The sequence below is a fragment of the Anolis carolinensis genome, chromosome 4, assembly GCF_035594765.1.
Source record: "Anolis carolinensis isolate JA03-04 chromosome 4, rAnoCar3.1.pri, whole genome shotgun sequence".
NCBI lineage: Eukaryota > Metazoa > Chordata > Lepidosauria > Squamata > Dactyloidae > Anolis > Anolis carolinensis.
This window is the reverse complement of record NC_085844.1, coordinates 12,607,410-12,629,954: the sequence shown is the minus strand read 5'-3', so window position 1 is coordinate 12,629,954 and position 22,545 is coordinate 12,607,410. Positions and strand designations below refer to the sequence as shown.

General features: G+C 40.5%; 1 protein-coding gene across 5 annotated transcripts in view; it reads right to left on the bottom strand.

Annotated features, from left to right (window-relative positions):
- Positions 1-17,312: 17,312 nt before the first annotated feature.
- Positions 17,313-22,545, bottom strand: part of zfat (zinc finger and AT-hook domain containing) — a 156,931-nt gene continuing 151,698 nt past the window's right edge. For 4 of the 5 annotated variants that reach the window (XM_062980005.1, XM_008108189.3, XM_003219389.4 and 1 more), the window contains one exon: positions 17,313-22,187. In XM_062980005.1, the coding sequence (XP_062836075.1) occupies positions 21,951-22,187 (237 nt within the window). In that variant the 3' untranslated portion in view covers positions 17,313-21,950. The remainder of the gene's footprint in view (positions 22,188-22,545) is intronic. The other variant, XM_008108187.3, reaches the window with a different exon arrangement.

Sequence of the window (22,545 nt, the reverse complement as noted above, 5' to 3'; positions counted from 1 at the left end):
GTTGACCACAGTTCTATTATTGATCCTTGTCATTCTCTGTTGGTCCAAAATTTGTGAAAAGGTTATTTTAAACAAATAAATCAATGTTCCCAGCTAATGAAATCGTTTATGGCCGTTCTTATTATAGAGTCGAATCACTGCCAAAGTAGACCTTTCCTCTCTGATGGGAAAAGCCACCGTGACATTTTAAAAACACGACTTTACAGCTGTTCTTTTAATAATTCATGGTGTATGGAAGTGACAGGAGAGAGAATGATATCGGTGTAGGTATGTGTGTGCGTGTGTGTGTGCATGTGTGCGGACGGCCATGCAACCACGATTTACTATGCCTGAGTGACAAGGTGGCTCTGACTCCCTGCCATAAGACACTTGGCTGTCCTTCCTTTGTCATTTAGAGGCCACGATGGCGGTGACAAGTGCGACAATGGCTGTCATCCCTTCACCTTCTGATAACAAATGGGTGCTGCAGTTGGGGGTAGAGAGAAAACGCGCTCCCATCTCTGCTGTGAAAAGACCCAGAATGCTAAACATGAGCTCCCTAATTGTCTTCTACTCAAACTGGAGAGCGTGTTAGAAGCATGAGTTTGCCGTATTTATTTGAGCCCCGCCATGTTCATTCCTTATTTGTTGTACGTCTATATATACTTGTATTAACTATGCATAAGTATACTGGCTGATGGGTGTTGTTATGCTTTAATCACACAAGTATTTGCAGGGGTGGGCTGCTGGCGAACTGTATTATTGTTGTTGTTACACCACTTTCCTTTCTTAAATGAAGTATTTATCTAGGCCTGGTAGATTTACTGCTGCAGCTCCAAAAGGGAACATGTGTAACATGTGGGGCCAGGCTGTGGCGCAGGCTGGTAAACAGCTGCTGCAATAAATCACTCTGACCATGAGGTCATGAGTTCGAGGCCAGCCCGTGGCGGGGTGAGCACCCGTCAATTAAAAATAAAATATAGCCCTTGCTCGTTGCTGACCTAGCAACCCGAAAGATAAGGAGGACAGTTCTCAGTCTGATAATGAGGCTCAGCAAACTAACCAGCAGGCAGACCTTGACGAAACCGGTTCCCTAGATCGAGCTGACCGTTTGGAATTCAGGGTTCGGAGGAGTGTGAGAATTGCAAACAAGAGGGAGGTTAGAGGCCAGATAAATGCTTTCATGCTTTGCAAAGGGTATTAAAGCAATGTTTTTGGAGACAAACCTTTGTCAAAGCAACTTTCGTTCAACCAAGAAGCAAGCTCTCATTTTCCTGGATTATCTTGCATCTCTTGTGTTCATGTTCTTGGGACTTTGTCATGCTCTAACGGGACTTTTTTTTATTCCTGGTGATGTCTTGAATTATTCTCTAAGGCTTTATTTTGTAACGATCTTTTGCAACTTTACTTTTGCTTTTAAAGAACTTTTTATCTTTTATTTTCTAATAAACTAAAAAGACTTCAACCTGCGTGCAGTTTGGTGTATACAGCAAGGTGAAGCTAACCTGAGGTGTGACACTTTGCCTATAAAAGTATTGTATAGTTATCATTTCTCAAGTCTAACAAGATTAATTTTATGGTTAACTACTTGGTTATCTTTAAATGCTTTGAGAGATTCATTTCCTAACTTGAGTTTGCCTATACATGACAGCATGCCATAGGGACTGAAAAGTGCTGATTGGCTACCTGTAGTATTGTTCCTTACGCAAAACTAGTATGTTACGCTGAGCCACACAGAACTGCAATCCAGGCATGTAGCCGGGGGGGGGGGGGGGGGTGTGTGTGCTTGAGGGCTTGAGCCCCCTCCCAAACAATTCTCAGGGTGGTCCGTGAGAAGGCCTTACTGGTATTACATAAACTGATATGTTTATTCATATCATGATCTGATCACCATGCTTAATATATCCCATATGCATGGGGGTATTGGGATAACAATACAAAAGGTTTCCTAGGGTAGATCCCCCCAACTCAGACTCAGCCCCCCCCCTCCCCTGAATCAAAATCCTGACTATGGGCCTGCTGCAGTCAATATATGCTGTGAAGAAATGCAGCAAGACATTTAGTAAATAGTTCAGAAAGAAACATCTTGGATCCACATCGCCTTCTAGATCTTGGACCAAATTGATCAGGCTAATAATATTTGGTCCCTCACAGGTTTTTGAGTTGAAGTTGCAATTCATGGGACAACAGCATCAGACATGTTTCACATTTCAACCAACTCCAGTGGTGTTTCAATGTCTTGTCATTAAACACAAGATTTCCCACTTAGTATCTAGGAAAGGTCCCAGGTTCAAACCCCGGGAGCGGCATGAGTGGCCGCTGTTAGCTCCAGCTCCTGCCAACCTAGCAGTTCGAAAACATGCCAATGTGAGTAGATCAATAGGTACCGCTCCGGTGGGAAGGTAACAGTGCTCCATGCAGTCATGCTGGCCACATGACCTTGGAGATGTCTATGGACAACGCTGGCTCTTCGGCTTAGAAATGGAGATGAGCACCAACCCCCAGAGTCAGACATGACTGGACTTAACCTCAGGGGAAACCTTTACCTACCTATCTAGGAATTTATTTTGGAATGAATTAATTGCCCAAAATCTTGGAGAGCATGTGCAAGTCATAGTACTTTACCACCAAGATAGAAGAGTGAATTTCCATTCCTTTTAATATTTTTGTCCACATCACACCTGTAGGCAATTTCCTCCCTTTCAGGCGGGGCATGGACTGCTTAAAATGCCAAAACAACTCCAAGAGTGACTAGATTTCTTCTCCTCTTATTGCATTTTCTGCTCTTGAAAAGTGTAGAGAAATGGGATCAGCAACCTATTTAAAAGGTACATTTCTGTTTCAAGGAGAGACAACTCGACCCTTTGGGGTTGAAAAGAGGTCATAGAAGAAGTCTGGAGGAACTGAGGACCAGAAAGTAATCTCAGAAGGCTGCAGGCGGCCTCAGAGTGCACTTTGCCCACTTTGGTATAAATAGGAACAATGCTACCAGTCAGTTCTTGCAAAATACATAGCCACTGCTTCTTCAAGGTGAAAATTCAAAGCCATTCACGGACGTCTCAGTCTATTCAAGTTCAAAAATAGGTAAGTTCTTTCATACTGCCCTCTTCAAGTGGACTGAGGCAGGTGACAAAATGTTCACATTTCTGTTATGAACAGTCGATTAAAGCTGCCAAGGTGCCCGTTGGTGAACAAAAGAGCGGGTTGCCCTCTGTGAGCCAAGGGCTTGTGAGCGGAAAAGGTCACCCAGCCTCCCGCACTACAAGATGGACCTCACACCAGTTGCAGTTTTGGCCAAGGCACTGGGTAATTACTTCTGCAAGCTTGCAAAAGGATTAAGCTGACTTTATTGAGAGTGCTCTAGTGTGTTGCTTCAGAATAATTAAAATGCAGATTGAGAGTGTATGATGTAGGATGTTACAACCAACCCCCATTATGTTAGGGCATGCTTCTTCTTTCAAAATCCATTTTATGTTTTAGCACCAGCCTATGAATGAGTTATTAACACTAAATGATTGGTTGTTGTTGTTTTTTTTCTGGGACAGGGAACAAAATAATTTTGAATCCCACAGGAACTGCCTGGGTGCTATATAGAGTGTCCCAGATGCCAGAAAAAACAAAGTGAAACCCATTACTCAGAAGTCACTTTCTTGTCTAGAAAAACAGTTTTCTTTAATTAAAAGAAAAATTAATTCTGTTGAAGTAGTTCAAGTAGACAATGTGAAGTAGTGAATAGAGGGCACTGGGCTGTGGCGGAGGATGGTGAGCAGCCTGCTGCAATAAATCTCTCTGACCATGAGGTCATGCGTTCGAGGCCAGCTCGTGGCGGGGTGAGCACTCGTCAATTAAAAAATAAAAAATAGCCCCTGCTCGTTGCTGACCTAGCAACCCGAAAGATAGCTGCATATATCAAGTAGGAAATAAGGTACCACTTATAAAGAGGGGAGGCAAATTTAACTAATTTATAACGTTGGAATGAGGAAGTGCCGTTACAGTGGATGATGAAGCTGCTGCTCCCCCCTGTGGTCAGAATAGAACATCCCCTCAGAAGGTTAAATTGCCTCTGCGTCTTTCTCTGTCTCGGTTCTATGTGTATATGGGCATTGAATGTTTGCCCTATATGTATATAATGTGATCTGCCCTGAGTCCCCTTCGGGGTGAGAAGGGCGGAATATAAATACTGTAAATAATAATAATAATAATAATAATAATAATAATAATAATAATAATAATAATAATAAAACTTTATTTATACCCCGCCATCTCCCCGTGGGGACTCGGGGCGGCTCACAATGTTACAAAAGTAACAGCACAAATACACCAGCAATATACACAGTTTAAAACACAAGAAGATAATAAAACAGAAGTTAAAACAAATGTTTATACAGCAGTAATAATATCAAACAACCACCAATGCCATTCAGTCAACTTAAAAGGTGGTGGTGGAGGGGACTATAGCAGTAATATAAGATAAAATCATTAGATTAAAATATTCCGATGAGAGGAACCTAATAGCATTCAAAATAGAATTATAGTGAGGCTGGTCATCCGATGGCTGTCTCTCCAAAGGCCAGCCCAAACATCCAATTGTTTCTTAAAGGATGGTAGGGAGGGCACCAACCTAATCTCCCTAGGGAGATTAAAACTAAAACTAACCAATGTGGCGAGGACCCTGCACTCTATTTAAAAGATGACTTTACACTCCTCAGAACATCCAATATAAATGATGGCTTTTGTGTACTTTCAAGTCATTTTCAACATATGATAACCCCAGGATGACCATATCACAGGGTTTCCTAAAGGTGCTTCTACACAGAGACTATAAAACAGATCAGTTTTACTACAAAGACTCTCCAGGAACAAGTTTTGGACCAGAGTATCTGCTGAATGTGGATCAGGGTCAACAGCCTCTGAATCTGCATATTTTTCTTAACCAGTTCACTGAGATGCACTGATATGCGTATCCATATCCATATCCATTTTGGATCAGTAGATGGACACAAGAAAGTAGAACAAAGGGGTGGAAAGTGAGAGTTTCTATATGAAATATGTAGTTTCTTCTCCTGGGGGAATATTTGTTTACCTTTCGGCCAGCTATGTTTCAGGTTTTTTAAAACCTGAAAGTGTTATCCCTGTCCTGACAAGCACTCCACATTTTTGATCCTCTAATCAGAGTCCTGCATGGATACACTCTGGTTGGCTGCAGGGCATTATCTGGCCTATTCCAGAATTTCTGGTGATGTTTTCTTTTCTATTTTTGGCTTGATCTGCACCACAGCGTGAATGAGAAGTGTGTGTTTTGTGGACACCCTGCTCTTGAATTAGTTTCAAATTGCCTTATATGATCTGTGTAGCACCCTGCACCCTGAGGTGTGATGTACCTAAGGTCACCCAGTGAGTTTTTATAGCCAAGTGGGGATTTGAACTATGTTTTCCATAGTCCTGATGCAGCACTCAAATCAGTACACCACATTGGCTCGGTCACTCTCTTTTGCTAGAAAAAGAGTGGCAGAGAAAGATTGGAGAAATCAAGGGTGACATAAACAGATTAGTGACCACATATTTACCGTTCTTATACGAGGGTTATCCAGAAAGTAGATTACGTTTTGGAATTAAAAATGAACAATGTATAGGAGAAAACATTTACCATATGCAGTTGAAAGCCACACCCAAATACCACTTCTCAACATAGTCACCATTCAAATCTAGGCACTTATCATAGCGATGAATGAGCTTGGAAACTCCTCCTCCACCAAACTCTGCCGCTTGTGTCCTCAATGTAGCGTTTTGGCGATGATACGCAGCTGCGGGAAGGGGAGACCAGCTAGTTGAGGATGCAAGCGGCAGAGTTTTGTGAGGAAGGAGTTGCCAAGCTCATTCATCGCTATGATAAGTACCTAGATTTGAATGGCGACTATGTTGAGAAGTGGTATTTGGGTGTGGCTTTCAACTGGATATGGTAAATGTTTTCTCCTATACTTTGTTCATTTTTAATTCCAAAACGTAATCTACTTTCTGGATGACCCTCGTACATAGTATAAATATATTTATACATTTGCATCACTTCTAAGATATTCTTCTTTAAAGGCCTTAACAATGTTTCTATTATGTGTCTGGGGGTCACAAAGAGCGCATACTAGTAGGAGCTTAGGTATAATTGACTTACAGAATTCAATACCACAGGATGTAGGAAATTTTCACTATCTTAGATGGCTTTCTGGTTTTTTACGTACCCTCCTTATTGTGCATTTTAAGGGGAGGTTATATTTTAAGCTGTACAACACAGGCTCTTTGATGCAATTAATAACTGTGGCGTACATAAGCACACATCAAGTGATTTGAATAATTACCCAGATATCTTTAAAAACAGGATTATAACAGATTAACGAACAAACATAAAAGACAACATGAAAGGGTCCAGTAGAAAGAGAATGATGACGAAAGAAATCTCAGCCAAAAGGTGTAGGTTCAAGGGAAAGGGTTGGGAACATTGCCTCCCTTGTAAGAATAGAGTCCCCTCTAATTAAAATTTTAAAGTCTCCAAATCCTATCATTGTAGTGTGGTATGACCCTTGTATCCTTGGGGAATATGTTTCCAGATCTTGAATGAATGCGTGAAACTATGAATAATAGCAAACTCTATCATTTTCATCGGAATGAATGACAGTGGTACCAAGAAGACGACGTGGCTTATACCAGATGCCCTAAGCAAATAAGAGAAAGTGTGGATAAGCAAAACTGTATATTGGTTCTATGGATATGGGATGGAGCAGTCATATTGTAACTTAAGCTTCAGTGGATTGTTTAGAAATAATGTGGAGACACCCAAAGAAAAAGAGCCAGCAAAATGATCAATGGAATGAAAGCACAGGAGATAAAAGAGTCCCAGATGTGAAGAATGTTCTGACACATATTCTGCAATACTCAAAATTTGTGGATTTCAAAGACATTTCATGGGTGTTTTATTTGGCTAGGCGAAGTCCCACATAGTTGCACCTCTTCCTCTGCACAAAATACTGGCAAGTGTCAACTAGTCAAAGTACAATTTAGGGTAGTTATAAAGTTGTAGTCCTTCAGAAGATGCTGGGCTTCAGTTCTTATCCTCTCTGGTCAGCTAAGATCAATGGGAACTGTAGTCCAACATCAGAAGTAGGGAAGGTGTGAAGCCAATACAGGGCTAGATCATAGGCTGTTGTTAGACTGCAAAAATCTTGACCCTTAATAAATGGTGAGGGGTAATGGAAGTTGATATCCAACTAGATGTGAATGGTCATCCATTTCTCCTCTCCAGTGTGAGGCAGGTTTCCCACATGTCTAATGTAAATCTGCTAGTGGCTAGTAGCCACAGAAGCTAAACATGGACCAGCCACATTGTGAACATGTGCATAAGTAAAGATAGTGTGGTGGTTTGCCATTTAGCCACTTATCTTGGGCAAAAAAACCCCTTGGGTCACAGATCAAGGTTTCATCTACCTTCGTACAGGTCTCCTGGTTTTCTTCAGACTAAAATAAATGCTTCCTTGATCAATAGAAGCAACATTCCTGTCTTAGAGGCAAATTTATGGTGCCATAGAAAATGAGGACCCGGCCTCAAATGCAATGTTTGGAAAATAATTTTCTCTCTATCCCATATTTTGAGCAAATGGGGTTATAAAAGTAACCTTTATGGGGAATATAACCCTATCCTTTATAACTTCCTTCATAATGTTTTCTTGCTTACTTGGTGCCCAGGAGTTATGGCTAAAAACAATTTAGCTGTGGCTCAGCATACAGAAATATTTGTGTATTTCTTTTCTTGGAGGTGGGGAAGAACAGCTTCAAGGAAAGGAAGAGAGCAACATGCCAGTTTTAATTCTCCTTCAGACTCCTAAGTTTTGGGCAGGACCATCCTACATTGACATTGTGCATATCTTTGTATACAGGATTGGACATTTATTGTTCTTGAGAGCATTGCACAGCAGCAAACACAATGACATGTGTATATATGCACACCTGCACACATCTGAATATGCTGTGGTACCACATGTACAATTTTCCTTCCACAAATTTGAACTGAGGGCATCTTAACACATTCCCTTCTGTTTGTTGTTGCTGCTATTGTTCTGTACGTGTCAAGTTCCATCTTGGGAATTCATGATCTGAGGATGAAGCAGACCCACCTAAGCAGACACCGGATAGGCAGCCTAGTCCTCCTCTTCAGCCTGAGGTTCAGCCAAGGTTTTCTCCAGAGAGCAGAGAAGGTGGAAGTAAGACTACCAATCCCCTGGGAAAGAAAAGCACTCAGGAGGCGCGTCCAAACCCTTTCTTGCAGATGCCACAAAAGAGCTTTGCACTCACAGTTGAGAGATGAGTATTTTAAATACCATCTGGAAAGTGGGTGTTGACTGAGCTGACTGCTTTTAAAGGCAGAGTGAGCATTTGTTATTCATGGGAACAAACTTTCAGTCCACCTCTTGACATGATCTAGCTACCATGAGTATCTGACCCATTAACTGTTACTGACTCTGCTAACTCAACTGTTTGGCTTTTTTTGGATTTACAGCTTTTGATCTTGGACTCTTAGATACTGGGTTCCCAACCTTTTGGCACCTTGAACTCTGATTCAGCATGAGAGCAGATTAATGCAGTCGGTCAAGGTATCTTTGGCTCACTGTGACTTTACAAGTGAGGATCTCTTTAAAAATCTTGTTATTAACATTGATGCACAGATCTTCCAAATATGCCTTGAGTACATCTTGTTTGGACTACTATAATGTATAATGTAGGGCTGTCTTTGGAAACTGTTTGGAAACTTAAGCCAGTCCAACACTGCTGTTGTTTGTTGTTGTGTATCTTCATGTCATTTGTTTACTTATGGTGCCTCGAAGGCAAAATTATCATGGGGTTTTCTTGGTAAGATTAGTTCAGGAGTGGGTTGTCTTTGCCTTTCTCCGAGGCTGGGGACTCGTCCTGGTCTCCAGAGTCCTACTCCAACACTCAAACCACTAAACCACACTGGCTTGTCCACTATACATCCTTTCACCCTAACACAGGGGTTCTCACATTTTTAAAGCCAAGGGTCAGTTCTGTTGGGGGTCTGGACTATAGTTTGAAAAAAACATGAATGAATTCAATGTGTCATCAAAGGCTTTCATGGCCGGAATCACTGGGTTGTTGTGCATTTTCCGGGCTGCATGGCCATGTTCCAGAAGTATTCTCTCCTGAGGTTTCACCTGCATCTATGGCATCCCCAGAGATTGTGAGGCATATCAGAAAACTAATCAAGGGAGGTGTTACACCCCTGGACAGCAAGAGCACTGAAAACCAACACAGAGGCCAATAACAATATAATATCTTTATTGAAGCAAATAAAGTTTCCAAAGAAAATAAGCAGAAAAGTTAAGCAAGCAATTGACCTTTCAGGAAAGATCAAAATTAGTCCAATAAGTGAAAGTCTTATGTCTAATATTAAAGTCCAAAGTCCAGAAACCGAAACACACTCAAACTCGGTTTGAGGATTGAGTGGGGAAAAGGAGCAAAGTGTCACAAATGAGTTCTCTGGAGTTAATGTCCAAAAGCAGGATTTCAGGGCAAGGCAAGAGCTGGATGTGCAGGAGCTGAAACGCAGTCCAAACTTGAGCAAGCAGGTAGACCAGTGCCTGGTCTACTCAGGAGTAAGCGCACCGTCAGGCCGCTTGGATTTCAGGAACTAGAGACGATGATGCTTCTCAGTAAGAAGTAATGTTGACACCGCAAAGGAAAGTTCCAAGCGCAATACTTTTATTGAAGTTCATAAGCTCCCCCAAACCAGGTGCCTGACTCCCCAATTCTTCCCAAGAGAACTGAGCCTGCCATAGTCACTGCAACAAGTGCCTGACTCCCTAATTCTTCCCAAGAGAACTAAGCTTAGCCATAGTCACCATGCTCTGGCGCTTCTCCTCAAGCTTTGTCTCTGCGATCTCTCTGTTTTCAAAAAGGCCCTGCGATCAAACACCAACCCGTCAGGAGAATCTGGGAGAGCCGGCACTGTTTCAAGGGCATCCTTAATTGGCGCTGGCTCAGAAATGTCAATAGAAGGCATCTGGAAAGGAGTTGAATCTGGCTGACGTGGGAGAAAGCCAAAGTCTTCTTCGTCCTGGTCAGCAATGGTCACAGGGTCAGGGGCCAAAGGTGCCTGAGGCATCACAAGAGGTTTATATATCTGTGGAAGGTCCAGGGTGGGAGAAAGAACTCTTGTTTGTTGGAGGCCAGTGTGAATGTTGTGATTAATCACTTTGATTAACATTAATGGCATTGCAAGCTTCCTATGCATAGGAATCCTATGTATATTCCTATGCACACTGCACATATCTTATTTGTAGTGCAAAAAAAACCCATTAAAGAATAGTATTTAAAATGAAGAACAATTTTAACCAACATAAACATAGCCGTACCTCAATGGGAAGTGTGGACCTGCTTCTGGATGATAAGATTGTCAGGTTCATTAGGATTTTTGCTGTTGTGTGACTTCAGGGTGACCGTAAGTCAAAAGTTTAGGGTAAGGAGTCCTTGGAGGGTTGCATCCGGCCCGTGGGACTTAGTTTGAGGACCTCTGCCCTAACCATTAAAGGCTAAAAGCCTGTTGAAAAAGGAAGTTCTTTGCTTGCCAGCAAAAAGAGAGCAGAGAGGGAGCCAGTCAAGCTTTTCTTGAGAGTTTCACAGCCTAAGAGCAGTTCCCCAAAAGCTGTCTTCTGTGTTCTAACTAGATGAGCTTGAGAAAGTGATGGGTTGGAAAGAAAGCCCTTTCTTGAAGATTGATGCAGACAGATTTATATGGGCAGATATGTGGAGATATGGGCTCAGACAGTCTGGATCTAAGCCATACCGAGCTTTAGATATCATAACCAGCACTCTGAATTGCACTCCAACAGACCCTGCTCACCTTGTCTTCCTTTTTTTTCAAACTATATGTCTTTTTCTTTCATGCCAGGAGTGACTTGAGAAACTGCAAGTTGCTTCTGGTGTGAGAGGATTGGCTGTCTGCAAGGACGTTGCCCAGGGGATGCCCAGATGTTTTACCATCCTGTGGGAGGCTTCTCTCATGAGATGCTGGAGCTGACAAACGGAAGCTCACCCTTCTCCCCGGATTCGAACCACCAATGTGAATTTCAAAAACCTTTGTCCATGTGGGTGTCTGAGATAGTGGCACAGTTGTTTTCTGATCGTTCAATGTGCATTAGCTTTTGTTTCATGAATAAAATTATTTTAAATACTGTGTTTAAAATTATCTTCAGGCTATGCATATATAAAACATCAATGAATTGTTTTTAGATGTAGATCTCATCTCTAAGGTATCTCACTATGTATATTCAAGTATTCCAAAAATCTGAAAAATAAATCTTAAATACAGAAAGCTTCTGGCTCCAGACCTCTCAGATAAGGGATATTGAACCTATAAACCCTTTTCTCTTTGCCCTCCTGTTCTTTCTTTTCTACTGTATTCTGTTGTTTTTGCTTTCTCCCTTCAATTCCCTGTTTCCTTGTTATGGCCATACGCTTGCAGCGCAACAAGCATTCTTCAAAAATGAAGTTGTAGCTGTGGTGTTAAACTCCTGACAAACTGACATGTTTTACTTATGCGAGGAGCACACTGAGGATTCTTTCTCTTGCTGTCAGAGATTCAGAAAATAACAGAAAACAACATCTAAGGACTACATGTTGGGCTAGGATTTCAAATCATGGGCAGAGCATGAGGAAGTTATTTTTGGGCTACACCTCTTAGAATATGGAAACTGTTGTCCGAAATAGAGTCAATGTGGTATAGGAGTTTGAGTGTTGAACTATGACTCTGGGAGATCAGGGTATGATTCCACACTCAGCCACAAAAAATACTGTAATAAGGTTACCATTGGGTTGCAATAAGTTTGAAATGTCTTGAAGGCATGCAACAATATCCTCATTAACAATGTCCCAAAGCAGCTCTGCCCATGGACCATGTTGATGCAGTCATTCTCTCTGCCTAATTTATTTGTTTCATCTAATCATTTTGACTTTGTTTTACTCTTCCTCAAGTTATGCGGAGAGGTGGGTAACACATAAATAACAACAAAAACAGCAACAATAAAGAGTAAGAATAATTTTAAAGGGTGCAGAGTAAAAATGTCAGAACACATAGAACTTGTCATTGGTTTGGCTGAAAATACTGTTCCATGCTCCCCATCTTGAATTAAAACACACAGAAAATACATATGCCTGGACACTAAACAAATAAAGCAAGCCAGACAACAGTTATTAGGGAGATAAAATCAAAAACTTTTGCAAAAAGAAGCCAAATGTTACTTCTGCATTCAGAACAGCTATAAAGGTAACATTTGCATACATTTACTGTTAGGCTTTGCTTTTGTAAAATGCATCACATTTAAGTCAGAAAAAGACAATAATTTCCATACTCAATTGTCAGGAAGCGCAACTACCCTTATCAGGCTCAAAACAAGCCAAGCCTTAAATTGCAAGAGTGTGCGTGACAGTGATATATTAGCATTTTCCTTTTAAATTACACCTGTCACGGAGGGTGGAAGTGCAGAGTCAATTTGAAAATAATTTACTTGAAAATGTGTAAGCGATGCATGGCAAATTAGTTTCTGCATTCCCACCCCTGTAGCCAGATATTAACACTGGCAATTGCTTAATTGATTCAGAAAGGTTTCCCTGCTAATAGCGTGAATTTTGCTACCATTTACCTCACTGCTCCAAATGTAATTTTAATGGCAAATGGGCTGTGGATAGAGTAGCTGGAGTTCTTTAAAAAAGGGGGGAGGAACACATTGCACAGCTGCTTCTCCTGCTTTTTCTGATTATACCAATGAGTAATCTCTGCAAATGAACAATGAAGCTTAATTGGAATCCACAATACAAATTCATTTGCTGTATTAGCCCCCAATTCTTCTGCATTTTGTAGAAATGATAACAAACAATCTCCATCTACCTCCGTCTAATGGGTAAGACATTTCCTTTTCACAATTCAATTTATTTTGTCTACACTTTCATCAATTACTGGAAACAAGAGACACAGCTAATACATCAACACAGGCTAATTTCCGCTGCTCGTGTGTTTAGAGTTAAATTTAAGGATCTTCCTTGTGTTACACTGAAATCTTCAGTGTAGCTTACCTTGTTCCACATCCCGAGTACTGGCCAAACTGCTTGTTGGATGAGAAACCAAATGATTAGATGTGGAAAACTTCTAAAAGAACAACCTTACCTGGTAAATGTTCAACAGGTAATTGTTTAACAGTATCATAAATTATTCTGAAGAGCAGTCAGAATTGTAGAGTTGGAAGAGACCACAAGTGCCATCTAGTTCAATCCCATTCTGCCATGTAGGAAAACATAATCAAAGCACTCCTGACAAATGACCCTCCAGGTTTCCAGTCTGAAAACTCTCAAAGTTAGCATATTCTATGGTCAAACAGCTTTTACCGTCAATATCTTATTAATTTTTAGGTGGAATCCCTTTCCTGAAATTTGAATCCATTGTTGTGTACAAGGACTTCATCAGATGAGGTTCATAAGCCGGAGGATGATGGGGAATCTGGGAAACCGTTGTTAAGTGCCCTGCATCACCCAATTCCCCATCACACGGGAGGAAACCGTCACAGCCCAGCTTCACTCCACACTATCCCCGGCTTAGTTAATGAGAGGACAGAGTTAATGCCAGGACAGAGCCCCGCCAGAAGTTGCCCTGCATCATGTGATAGGCTCTATCTCAGCAGCATCATAGGACAGGGCAAAAGCCTCGTGATGAGATCCTCTCAGATCAGCAGAAAACGAGTCTTCTTCATCTTAAATATGGTATCCTTTCAAGTATTTGAACACAGCTATCACATCCCCTTCCCAACCTTTGCTTCTCCAAACAAAATAAACCCAGCCCTCTAAGCTGCTTCTCACCTAGCTTGGCTTTCAGACCTTTGATCATTTTGATTGCTCTTCTCTAAACACAGGCCATCTTCTTAATATCCTTATGGAATTGCAATGCTCAGAAGTGGACACAGCATCCCAGGTGTGGTTTGACCAAAACAGTTTCTGAAGATTGGCATTGTACAGTATTGGATATACGGCGGGCTGTGGCACAGGCTGGTTAGCAGCCAGCTGCAACAAATCACTCTGACCAAGAGGTCATGAGTTCGAGGCCAGTCCATGCCTGCGTCTGTCTCTGTTCTGTCATGGCATTGAATGTTTGCCTTATATGTGCAATGTGACCCGCCCTGAGTCACCTTTGGGGTGAGAAGGGCGGAATATAAATACAGTAGAGTCTCACTTATCCAACATAAACGGGCCGGCAGAATGTTGGATAAGCGAATATGTTGGATAATAAGGAGGGATTAAGGAAAAACCTATTAAACATCAAATTAGGTTATGCTTTTACAAATTAAGCACCAAAACATCATGTTATACCACAAATTTGACAGAAAAAGTAGTTCAATACACAGTAATGCTATGTAGAGATTTGTGATGTCTCATGGGCCTTGTAGTCCCGTTCCTAGTACTATTGTGGCAGACGAGGAGGAAAACATGGGATTTCCACCGGTTCAGCCAGAATCGGAGCCTCTGCACCTGGAGGATGTTTGCCCTCAAGAAGTTAGCCAAACAAGCCTTGGGCAGAATTCTCCCCCGTTTTCCCGAAAGGACAATTATAATAGAGATAGAGGAGTCAGGGAGGCTAATCGCCGGAGCCTCAGAATCGCAGCCAAACAACTAGTTGATTAGGTCTGCTTCCCTTGGGAAATTCTAAGGAGTCATGCATCTGGACACAGTTGGGTTTCGCTTCTTGTTCTCCAGGGAAAGTGTTCTGTTGGCGGGAAAACAAGACCCTATATAGGGGTTTTTCCGCAAGAGGAACCTTGCGGAGTCAATTTGTTCAGCTTGAGGAGAGAGATCGTGTGTGGACTTCGTACCCCAGTTCCTTGTTTCCCGGATCGAGTTTCCAGCCTTGCCTTGTTTCACGGATCAAGTTTCCAGCCTTGCCTTGTTTCACGGACTTCTTTGGACTCAGTTCATGTTTCATGTTTGCCTCGTTTCAAGTTTTGATCTAGCCAAGAATCAAGTCTATTTTCCAGCCTTGTTGTCAAGCTACCTTGGACCTTAAAGACTCTGTCATTTCCCCACACTTTGCTTGGCAAAGTGTGTGTTTCGGTCAAGTGGATTATAACTTTGAACTTTAATATCTTATATTGGACAATACATTTCTGGACTATATTTGACCTTATCTGAAAGGTCTGCTTCTGAACTATATTCTTCACTTGTTTTTATTGACTTTATATATTTCTATAATAAAGATATTAGATAGATTCTGGTCTCTGCGCATGGTTATTGGTGCTCTGCAGCCTGGGTCCTGACAAGATTACTGTATTTACGAACTTGGCACCAAAATATCACAATGTATTGAAAACATTGACTACAAAAAAGTGTTGGATAATCCAGAACATTGGATAAGTGAGTGTTGGATAAGTGAGACTCTACTGTACTATGAATACATAAATATTATATTTTGGAGTGCTGAGTCTTGGTAGTATTTTAATGTGGGATATTCGCACCAACCCAATACCTGGATAATTGAGTACATCAATAATTGCAGAAGAAAACCAGCCATTGTTAAAGAGACTGCAGTGAATCCTTGGATTTTGAATCATGGAAAAAAATGGATACTCTAAAAGGAACTGGAGTGCCAGAACTTTTAATTGTCCTAATATACAGCCTATACTTGAAATGAGGCCACTGTCATGATGGAATGTGGAGAAACAAGATGCCAGATGGCAAGGGTGTCACACAAGGTCTGTATTATTATCCAAATTGATTAATTTTATAGGAAGAACATTTTCAGATAGAGTACAGAATTAGACACAAATGAGATGTAAGAATTGTAGGTTAGATCAATAATTGAAGATATGCATATGACACCCTATTACTAGCAGAAAATAGCAAAGATTTGAGGAAAGTTAAGGAAGAAAGTGCCAAAGTAGGGTTACAGCTGAATATTAAGAAGACATAAATAATAACTGTAGCAGGTTTATAAAACTTTAAAGCGAACTATGAAGACACTGAAGTTGTTAAACACATTTTCTGTACTTTGGCTTAGTCATCAACGAAGAGGCAACTACATGAGGACCTCAAGTGTAGAGATTGAATACTAAAGTCAGAATCAACCATGCTGTAATTTGCTGAGTTTTTGTTTTTTTTACTCTAATAACTAGACAGTGAAGAAATCTTTTGGGAAGAGAACTGACTCATTTGAAATGTGATACTAGACGAGCTTGGGAGATAGAAAAGACTGCCAAAAGAGAAACAAATGGTTCCGGGCAAATTAAGTCTGAATTCTTACTAGATGCCAAAATGATTAAACTGGGACCATCATACTTTGGAGATATCATGAGCCTACATGATTCATTGGAAAAAAAACAGTAACAGCTTGGTAACGGGGAAGACAGTAGGAAAGGAGGAAGACTAAACAATCAATTTAATCAAGGAAACTATAGCTCTGAGTTTGCAAGGCTTGAACAAGGGTTTTTTTTTTGGGGGGGGGGTTCATTCATGGGGCCACTGTAAGTTAGAGATAATTTGACAGTACATAAGATAGTCTCAGAAACAAAGGACTAAATCCAATGTGATGTCCAAGCATATAAGCAGAGCTATTCTTTCATTCAATCCCACAACAGTCCTAGAAACTGTCTAAAAATTGGTTCCAGAGAGTTTCCTCAGTGTGAGGGGGCTGAGGGAAGGAAGGACTAAAAAATCACACATATACCTCTCGATTCAACTGTTATACTAGTAAACAACCAGCTTTGGATATTGTTCAATATATCAAAATGGATATCACTGAATATGAATTATGGGTACAAGGTCAACTTCAATATTACTTTAACAGCCATAGCTTATTTATTTATCGTGTCAGAAGCGATGACTCAATGCTATGGAATCCTGGGGTTTGAAGTTTGGTGCGGTACCAACACTCAATGGTAAAGAAGGCTGAAGATCTTGTAAAATTACAACTCCCAGGATTCTATAGCACTGGGCCATGGCAGTTAATGTAGTGCCAAACTGCATTCATTCTACAGTGTCGCTGCCACATAATTATATGGATTTGGCATATATTGGAATATGATTGGGTAACATTTCTTGACCAACAGCAACCCTTTTCCCCCAGACCTTTCAGGTTGGAATGGTGTTTTCAAATCTTGTCATGATAGTCCTCCCAGATGACAATCCTGTTACACTCAGGTGATTCAGTTCCTAAAGAGAAAGGTGCTAAAATGATGGTTCCCAAGATCTGGTCAACAATATTGCACAATAAATACACAAATAAATAATCCTTTAGATGATTTAAGACTTGCAAAAAGATTTATTGAACTGATCTGGTTAGGGGAAGAAAAAAAATGTATTGCATTTATCTAATTTTAAACCCCCTGAACAGAATTTTATATATTTGCATTATAGAGCTTAGATACAAAACTGGAAAGGATAGTCCTCCCGTAAATAACAGATATACATGATGAATTTATAGCTGTCCACACATGGGCCACAATCTGTTAGACATGCTTCAGCCAACAGAAATCGCGTTTTAACTCTCAGTTGGACTATAGCCCCAGGGATTAATTATGACAAGCTTCTAATTCATTTCATCTTTATAATCATTAAGGACATAAGTTCATTAAATTTACAAACACGAGAAAATTTTTGTACATATTAACAAGAACGAGTCCTTAGGATTCAAACAGTTGGTTTCACACTGATGGCTGGCATTTAGCAGAATTTTCAGAAAGCTGCAAAATAATTGCTCATGTTAACTGAAACATATTTAAAATTTTATTTCCATCCCTATTAGTACCAACAACATTCTACTGATCCAAATAAAGATGCAGGATTTATTTTGATCCTATAAATACTTACAGGTTGAGAATCCCTTGTCTGGAATTCCAAAATCCCCAAAAATCTGAAATTGTTCACATGGGTAGCTGTAAGAAAAATCTTAGCTTTCTGACAGTTCAAGGTAAACAAACTTTGCTTTATGAACAACACTATTATAAATATTGTGCATACAATTACAATAAAGTACAATATATTTATTCAGTTTATATCCCATCTCTGTCACAGGAACAGATCTAAGGTGACTATGGGATCCCATGACATTTTGCTATTTGGACCTTTCATATTTTTTATGCATACACATTCAAAAGATAGGATGTACTTGCTCAGAACCAGTTCTGGAATCTTTTAGCTTTCAGAGTGATTAGTTATTACTGGATATTTATAAACCTGTGATATTGTTTGGTTTTCTCCTATTAAAACAGCAGGTAGACCTTGAGATTAACCTTGCCCCTGTTTTCAGAGTCTGGTGCTGTGATGTGTATCCAATATCCGATCCAGTGTGACTGGATACAACAGGCAGTTGCCCGTTTCTGATTTTAAAACCCAGCTATTTTGAACAAGATGGGAATATCACCCACTGGAAGAATACAAACACAGTGGAAGCCACTGAAGAAGAGACTGAATACGTAAAGCCAGCAGTTAAATCAAACATGTTTTAAGGCTCTACAGAAAAAACACACATAAATTAAGTCCCATAAAATTTGGGGGGGGGGGGGCAGAGAAGTGGATTTTAAAATTCTATGATATTCTGTCATACCTACTCAAGGAGGATTACTTTCACAGTATATGACTCAAAGGCAGAGCTTCGTCATCATATCCATAGATATGACGACAATGGATATCATATCCATTTGTTGCGCAAGAATGACAATGCAAAATTCATTAGAAAAAAAGAGCCAGGAACTGTAGACCTGTTTCAGATGTCAGGTTCAATCTGTTTTCCCTGGTACAGGAAAAGTGAATTGTGACACATTCATTACTCAGTAGAGTCTCAGGGGTGCAGTTTTTTAAACATATGATGCAGATCAGAGCTTGGAATAGTTACTTTAAAAACAGCTTCCGGGATTTTGCAGCCAGCATTGCTACAGGCGTGGTTCAATTGCAGTACAAAAAGTAGCTATTTCAAGCACTGGTTCTGATCAATGCTTGTTATATATTCAGTCTCCAACCTGCAAGCCAACAGAACTGGGATATGGAGTCGGAACACATATTAGGACAGAGCCAAATTATATCTTACAGATAACTGACAAATTGTAATGTGATAGAACCTGCTTCAAAATCACACAGCTTTTCTTCCTCAAAAGCAACGTTTCCTTGTTAAAAAGGAACCTAGAAGATTCATGGCAGATATCTATTTCTCATTTAGGAAGAAAAGAGGGGGAATAACATCCTGAATGTCATATTGGTTCACTCTACAGTGCATGATGCAAGCCTATGTTTCAGAGCTCTGCTTTTACTGGGAAGAATGGTTCAAAATTCATCAGAGTGGAAAAACAGCATATTGCTTTAGTACCCTGATTGCCCTAAATCTCTTGGGTTTTTGTTGTTGTTGTTGTTTTTGTTGTTGTTTGTCTTGCAGTTGATTCTGACTTATAGCAACCCTATTACCGAGTTTTTCTATCAAGTTTTGTTCTAAGCCTTCCTTTGGGACTTAGAGTGTGTGAATTGCCGAAGGTCATCCAATGGGCTTCCATGGCCAAGTGAAGACTCGAACCCTGGTCTCCAAAACTGCAGTCCAATGATCAAACCACCATGGCACACTGGCTTTCTAATAGTTCTTAATGCTTAATAAAGGCATTGATCATACATCATTAGACATAACCCAACAGTGAAGTCCCTGAATTCCCTCATTCAGCCTCAACTAGATAGAACCAACTGTTGAATGGTAAGCCAACACAGATATAAATCCTACTGATACTCTAGTTGAGACTAACAACAGAATTCAGGCCTTTATGTGTTAATATAGAAAAATGTGCCCAAGCTTTAATTAATACTGTCTCACACCTACAAACATTTGACTTTATTGTTATTGCTTGGAAAGAGGAAAAATGAAAAATGAAATATTGGTTGACCACCCCTTATCCAAAATTCCAAAATCAGAAATACTCCAAAATAATCTGTTTGGGTAGCTGAGATGGTTACACCTTTTTCTTTGATTCATGCACAAAATTATTAAAAATACTATATAAAATTAGATTTGGGGTATGTGCATAAGGTGTAGATGAAGCATAGATGAATTTCATGTGTGACCTTAAGTCGCATCTCCAAGATATCTCATTATGTACATTTATGCAAACACAGATATTTCAAAATCAAAACAAACGAACAAAAATGAAACCACCACAATATAAAATGCAGTACTTATCCATGTCTAATGCTCACCTTTTTTTGGCTAAATTACACTGCCAGAATCGAGGTGAGCGTTAGATTCGATGGTGTGTTGGAATCGCACACATAAACCACCTGAGTCAAAAGGTCCAGAGGATCCTGGAACCCTGCAGGCCAGACATAGAGGTGAGGGGGTGCTAGGAGTCTGTTCCTCCACTGATGGTAGCCTCCATATTTCCCAGAGAAAGAGGAGGAGTCCTAGGCTGGTGAACCAATTGCTCCAGCAGTTTAGCTGCGGATCCTGTCTCTTGGGCGGCCCTCGTGGTCTTTTGCTCACCTCACCAGACTCTCAGTCCCATGTGGTGCCCAATTGGCTCATTCACAAGGCCTTCAAGCTGCCCCCCCCCCCTTGTGAAGGTCTCATGAATTAGGCAAGTTGGGAATTATGCAAGGCTGGTGAGCTAGCCAGCTTTTGGTCTGACAAGAGGGGCTTGGCTTCCTAAATGGCCTCATTCATGTTTCCTGCTTCCCAGGCATGCTATGCTTGTACTGTTGGACACATTACATTCAAGGGCAAATCAGTTTATTGTAATGTGCACCTTCAAAATTGAGGTGTGCATTACATTCAATGGTACTTGATCCTCAAGAAAATACGGTACTTCTGGTCCCAAGCAATTTGGATAAGGGATACTCAACCTGTAATGCTTTACAGATAGAAGAGGGGAAATATCTACTATAAATTTACAATATATGCGTCTTAAAGATGTCATAAGCATAAAACGCTATAGTAGGGGTCATGCATCTGAAAGATATACAGTGATAGAACTTTTTTTGCGTTTCACATAAGGTTCCATCTAAGCAAACATCTTGGATGCTTGGGAGGCAATTAGAATCACAGAATAATAGATTTGGAAGAGACCACACAGGCCATCCAGTCTAACAATATAATTCTGCTTTTGAAATTAAATGATAGTAATCTACAGGAAAACATGTTTAATTCATGTAGTGTTTTAAGGTCTTTGAAAATTCACAATTGCAAATAAAGGAAGCCTATCTTCCAGAAGATTAAAAAGCAGGGTGGGTTGTATGTGTGTTTAAATATGGAACATGCAGAGATGAAAAACTATTGGAGAACAGTTGATGCTGGACAGGATGACATTAATTCATTCAAATGCCGTTTCTACCACCTATTCCAGGTAGGCCTATATTTGTGAATGCTTTGCCATGTGTGTTGATGCTTTGCCCCATGTCCTTTGCAACCTTTTTCCTTGAGCTTTTCTACTAGTCATTAAAAGTGTCCTTTTGAATCTAAAATCATTTTAAAGTGCATAAAAGCCAGTTCAACAGACAGCAACACAATGCTACCTAGAGTTGTCACTGGTTACATCTCTTGGTTTTGTAATTTGCCTCATTGTGCAGATAACATGAAGATGTTTTTAATAACCCCTGAAGGAAGCTGTTATCCATCTCTCTGTTGATCAGATCCGTAGTTTGAGGCTTCAGGAGTTCCTTATGAGAAAGGAAAGTATTATCTGTAAAGTGCAAAAAGGCAGAGTGGTTTTCAAAAGTAAGCTGTGTAAGGCTCAGTATGTACCAAAACATTTACTGGCAAAAGGCCACTAGTTCAGTCAACAACCACCCATGCATCCAAAGCTAAGCATACAAAGAATCAGCAGTGACATTAAATACACAATAGATAATAAAATGTTTCTGTTTAGCAGGGGCCGAAGCCTCACCTCCTTGGAGACTTTTGTCCAGATTTCCTAGATGGATGGTTCCTGCTCTTCAGCTTGTTCTCCCACTGCTTGCATGGCTTCTTGCACATAAACAATTAGTTCAGAAGCCTCGCCACCCTGTGTGTACACTGTCACTGTTCCAAGTCCCTCCATGTCATCCGAAGAGACGACCAAATGATGTTCTTCAGTCAACTCAACTGATGCCTGCTGCAGTGATTCCTGAATCATCACTGTGTGGCTCGTGGGCTGTTCCTCTTCTGTTACCTGAAAGGACATTGTCAAAGATACAAAGGAATCAGCAGTGCAGGTCTGCATTCTCTTTCTTTAGTTGATGTTGATAACCGTCACCCCGACTTTCAAATTGAATTGAAAACGCAGCGGAGAGTTCCGCCGGTCACCCACCAAAGGAACGGAGCGGGACCGCAACAGACTATTATTAAAAGACCTTTTTTTCTTCATTTTCCTCTTCCCTGAACTATGTAACAAATCCCCCCAATAAAAGTAACATTTATTTTAACAATAACACTCTCTATCTGGTTATTTTGTATCTTTTCTCTGACTCCTTTCCTCTGCATGCAATCTCTCTCTCTCCCTCCCGTCCCTTTAACTCCGGTTGAGGTTT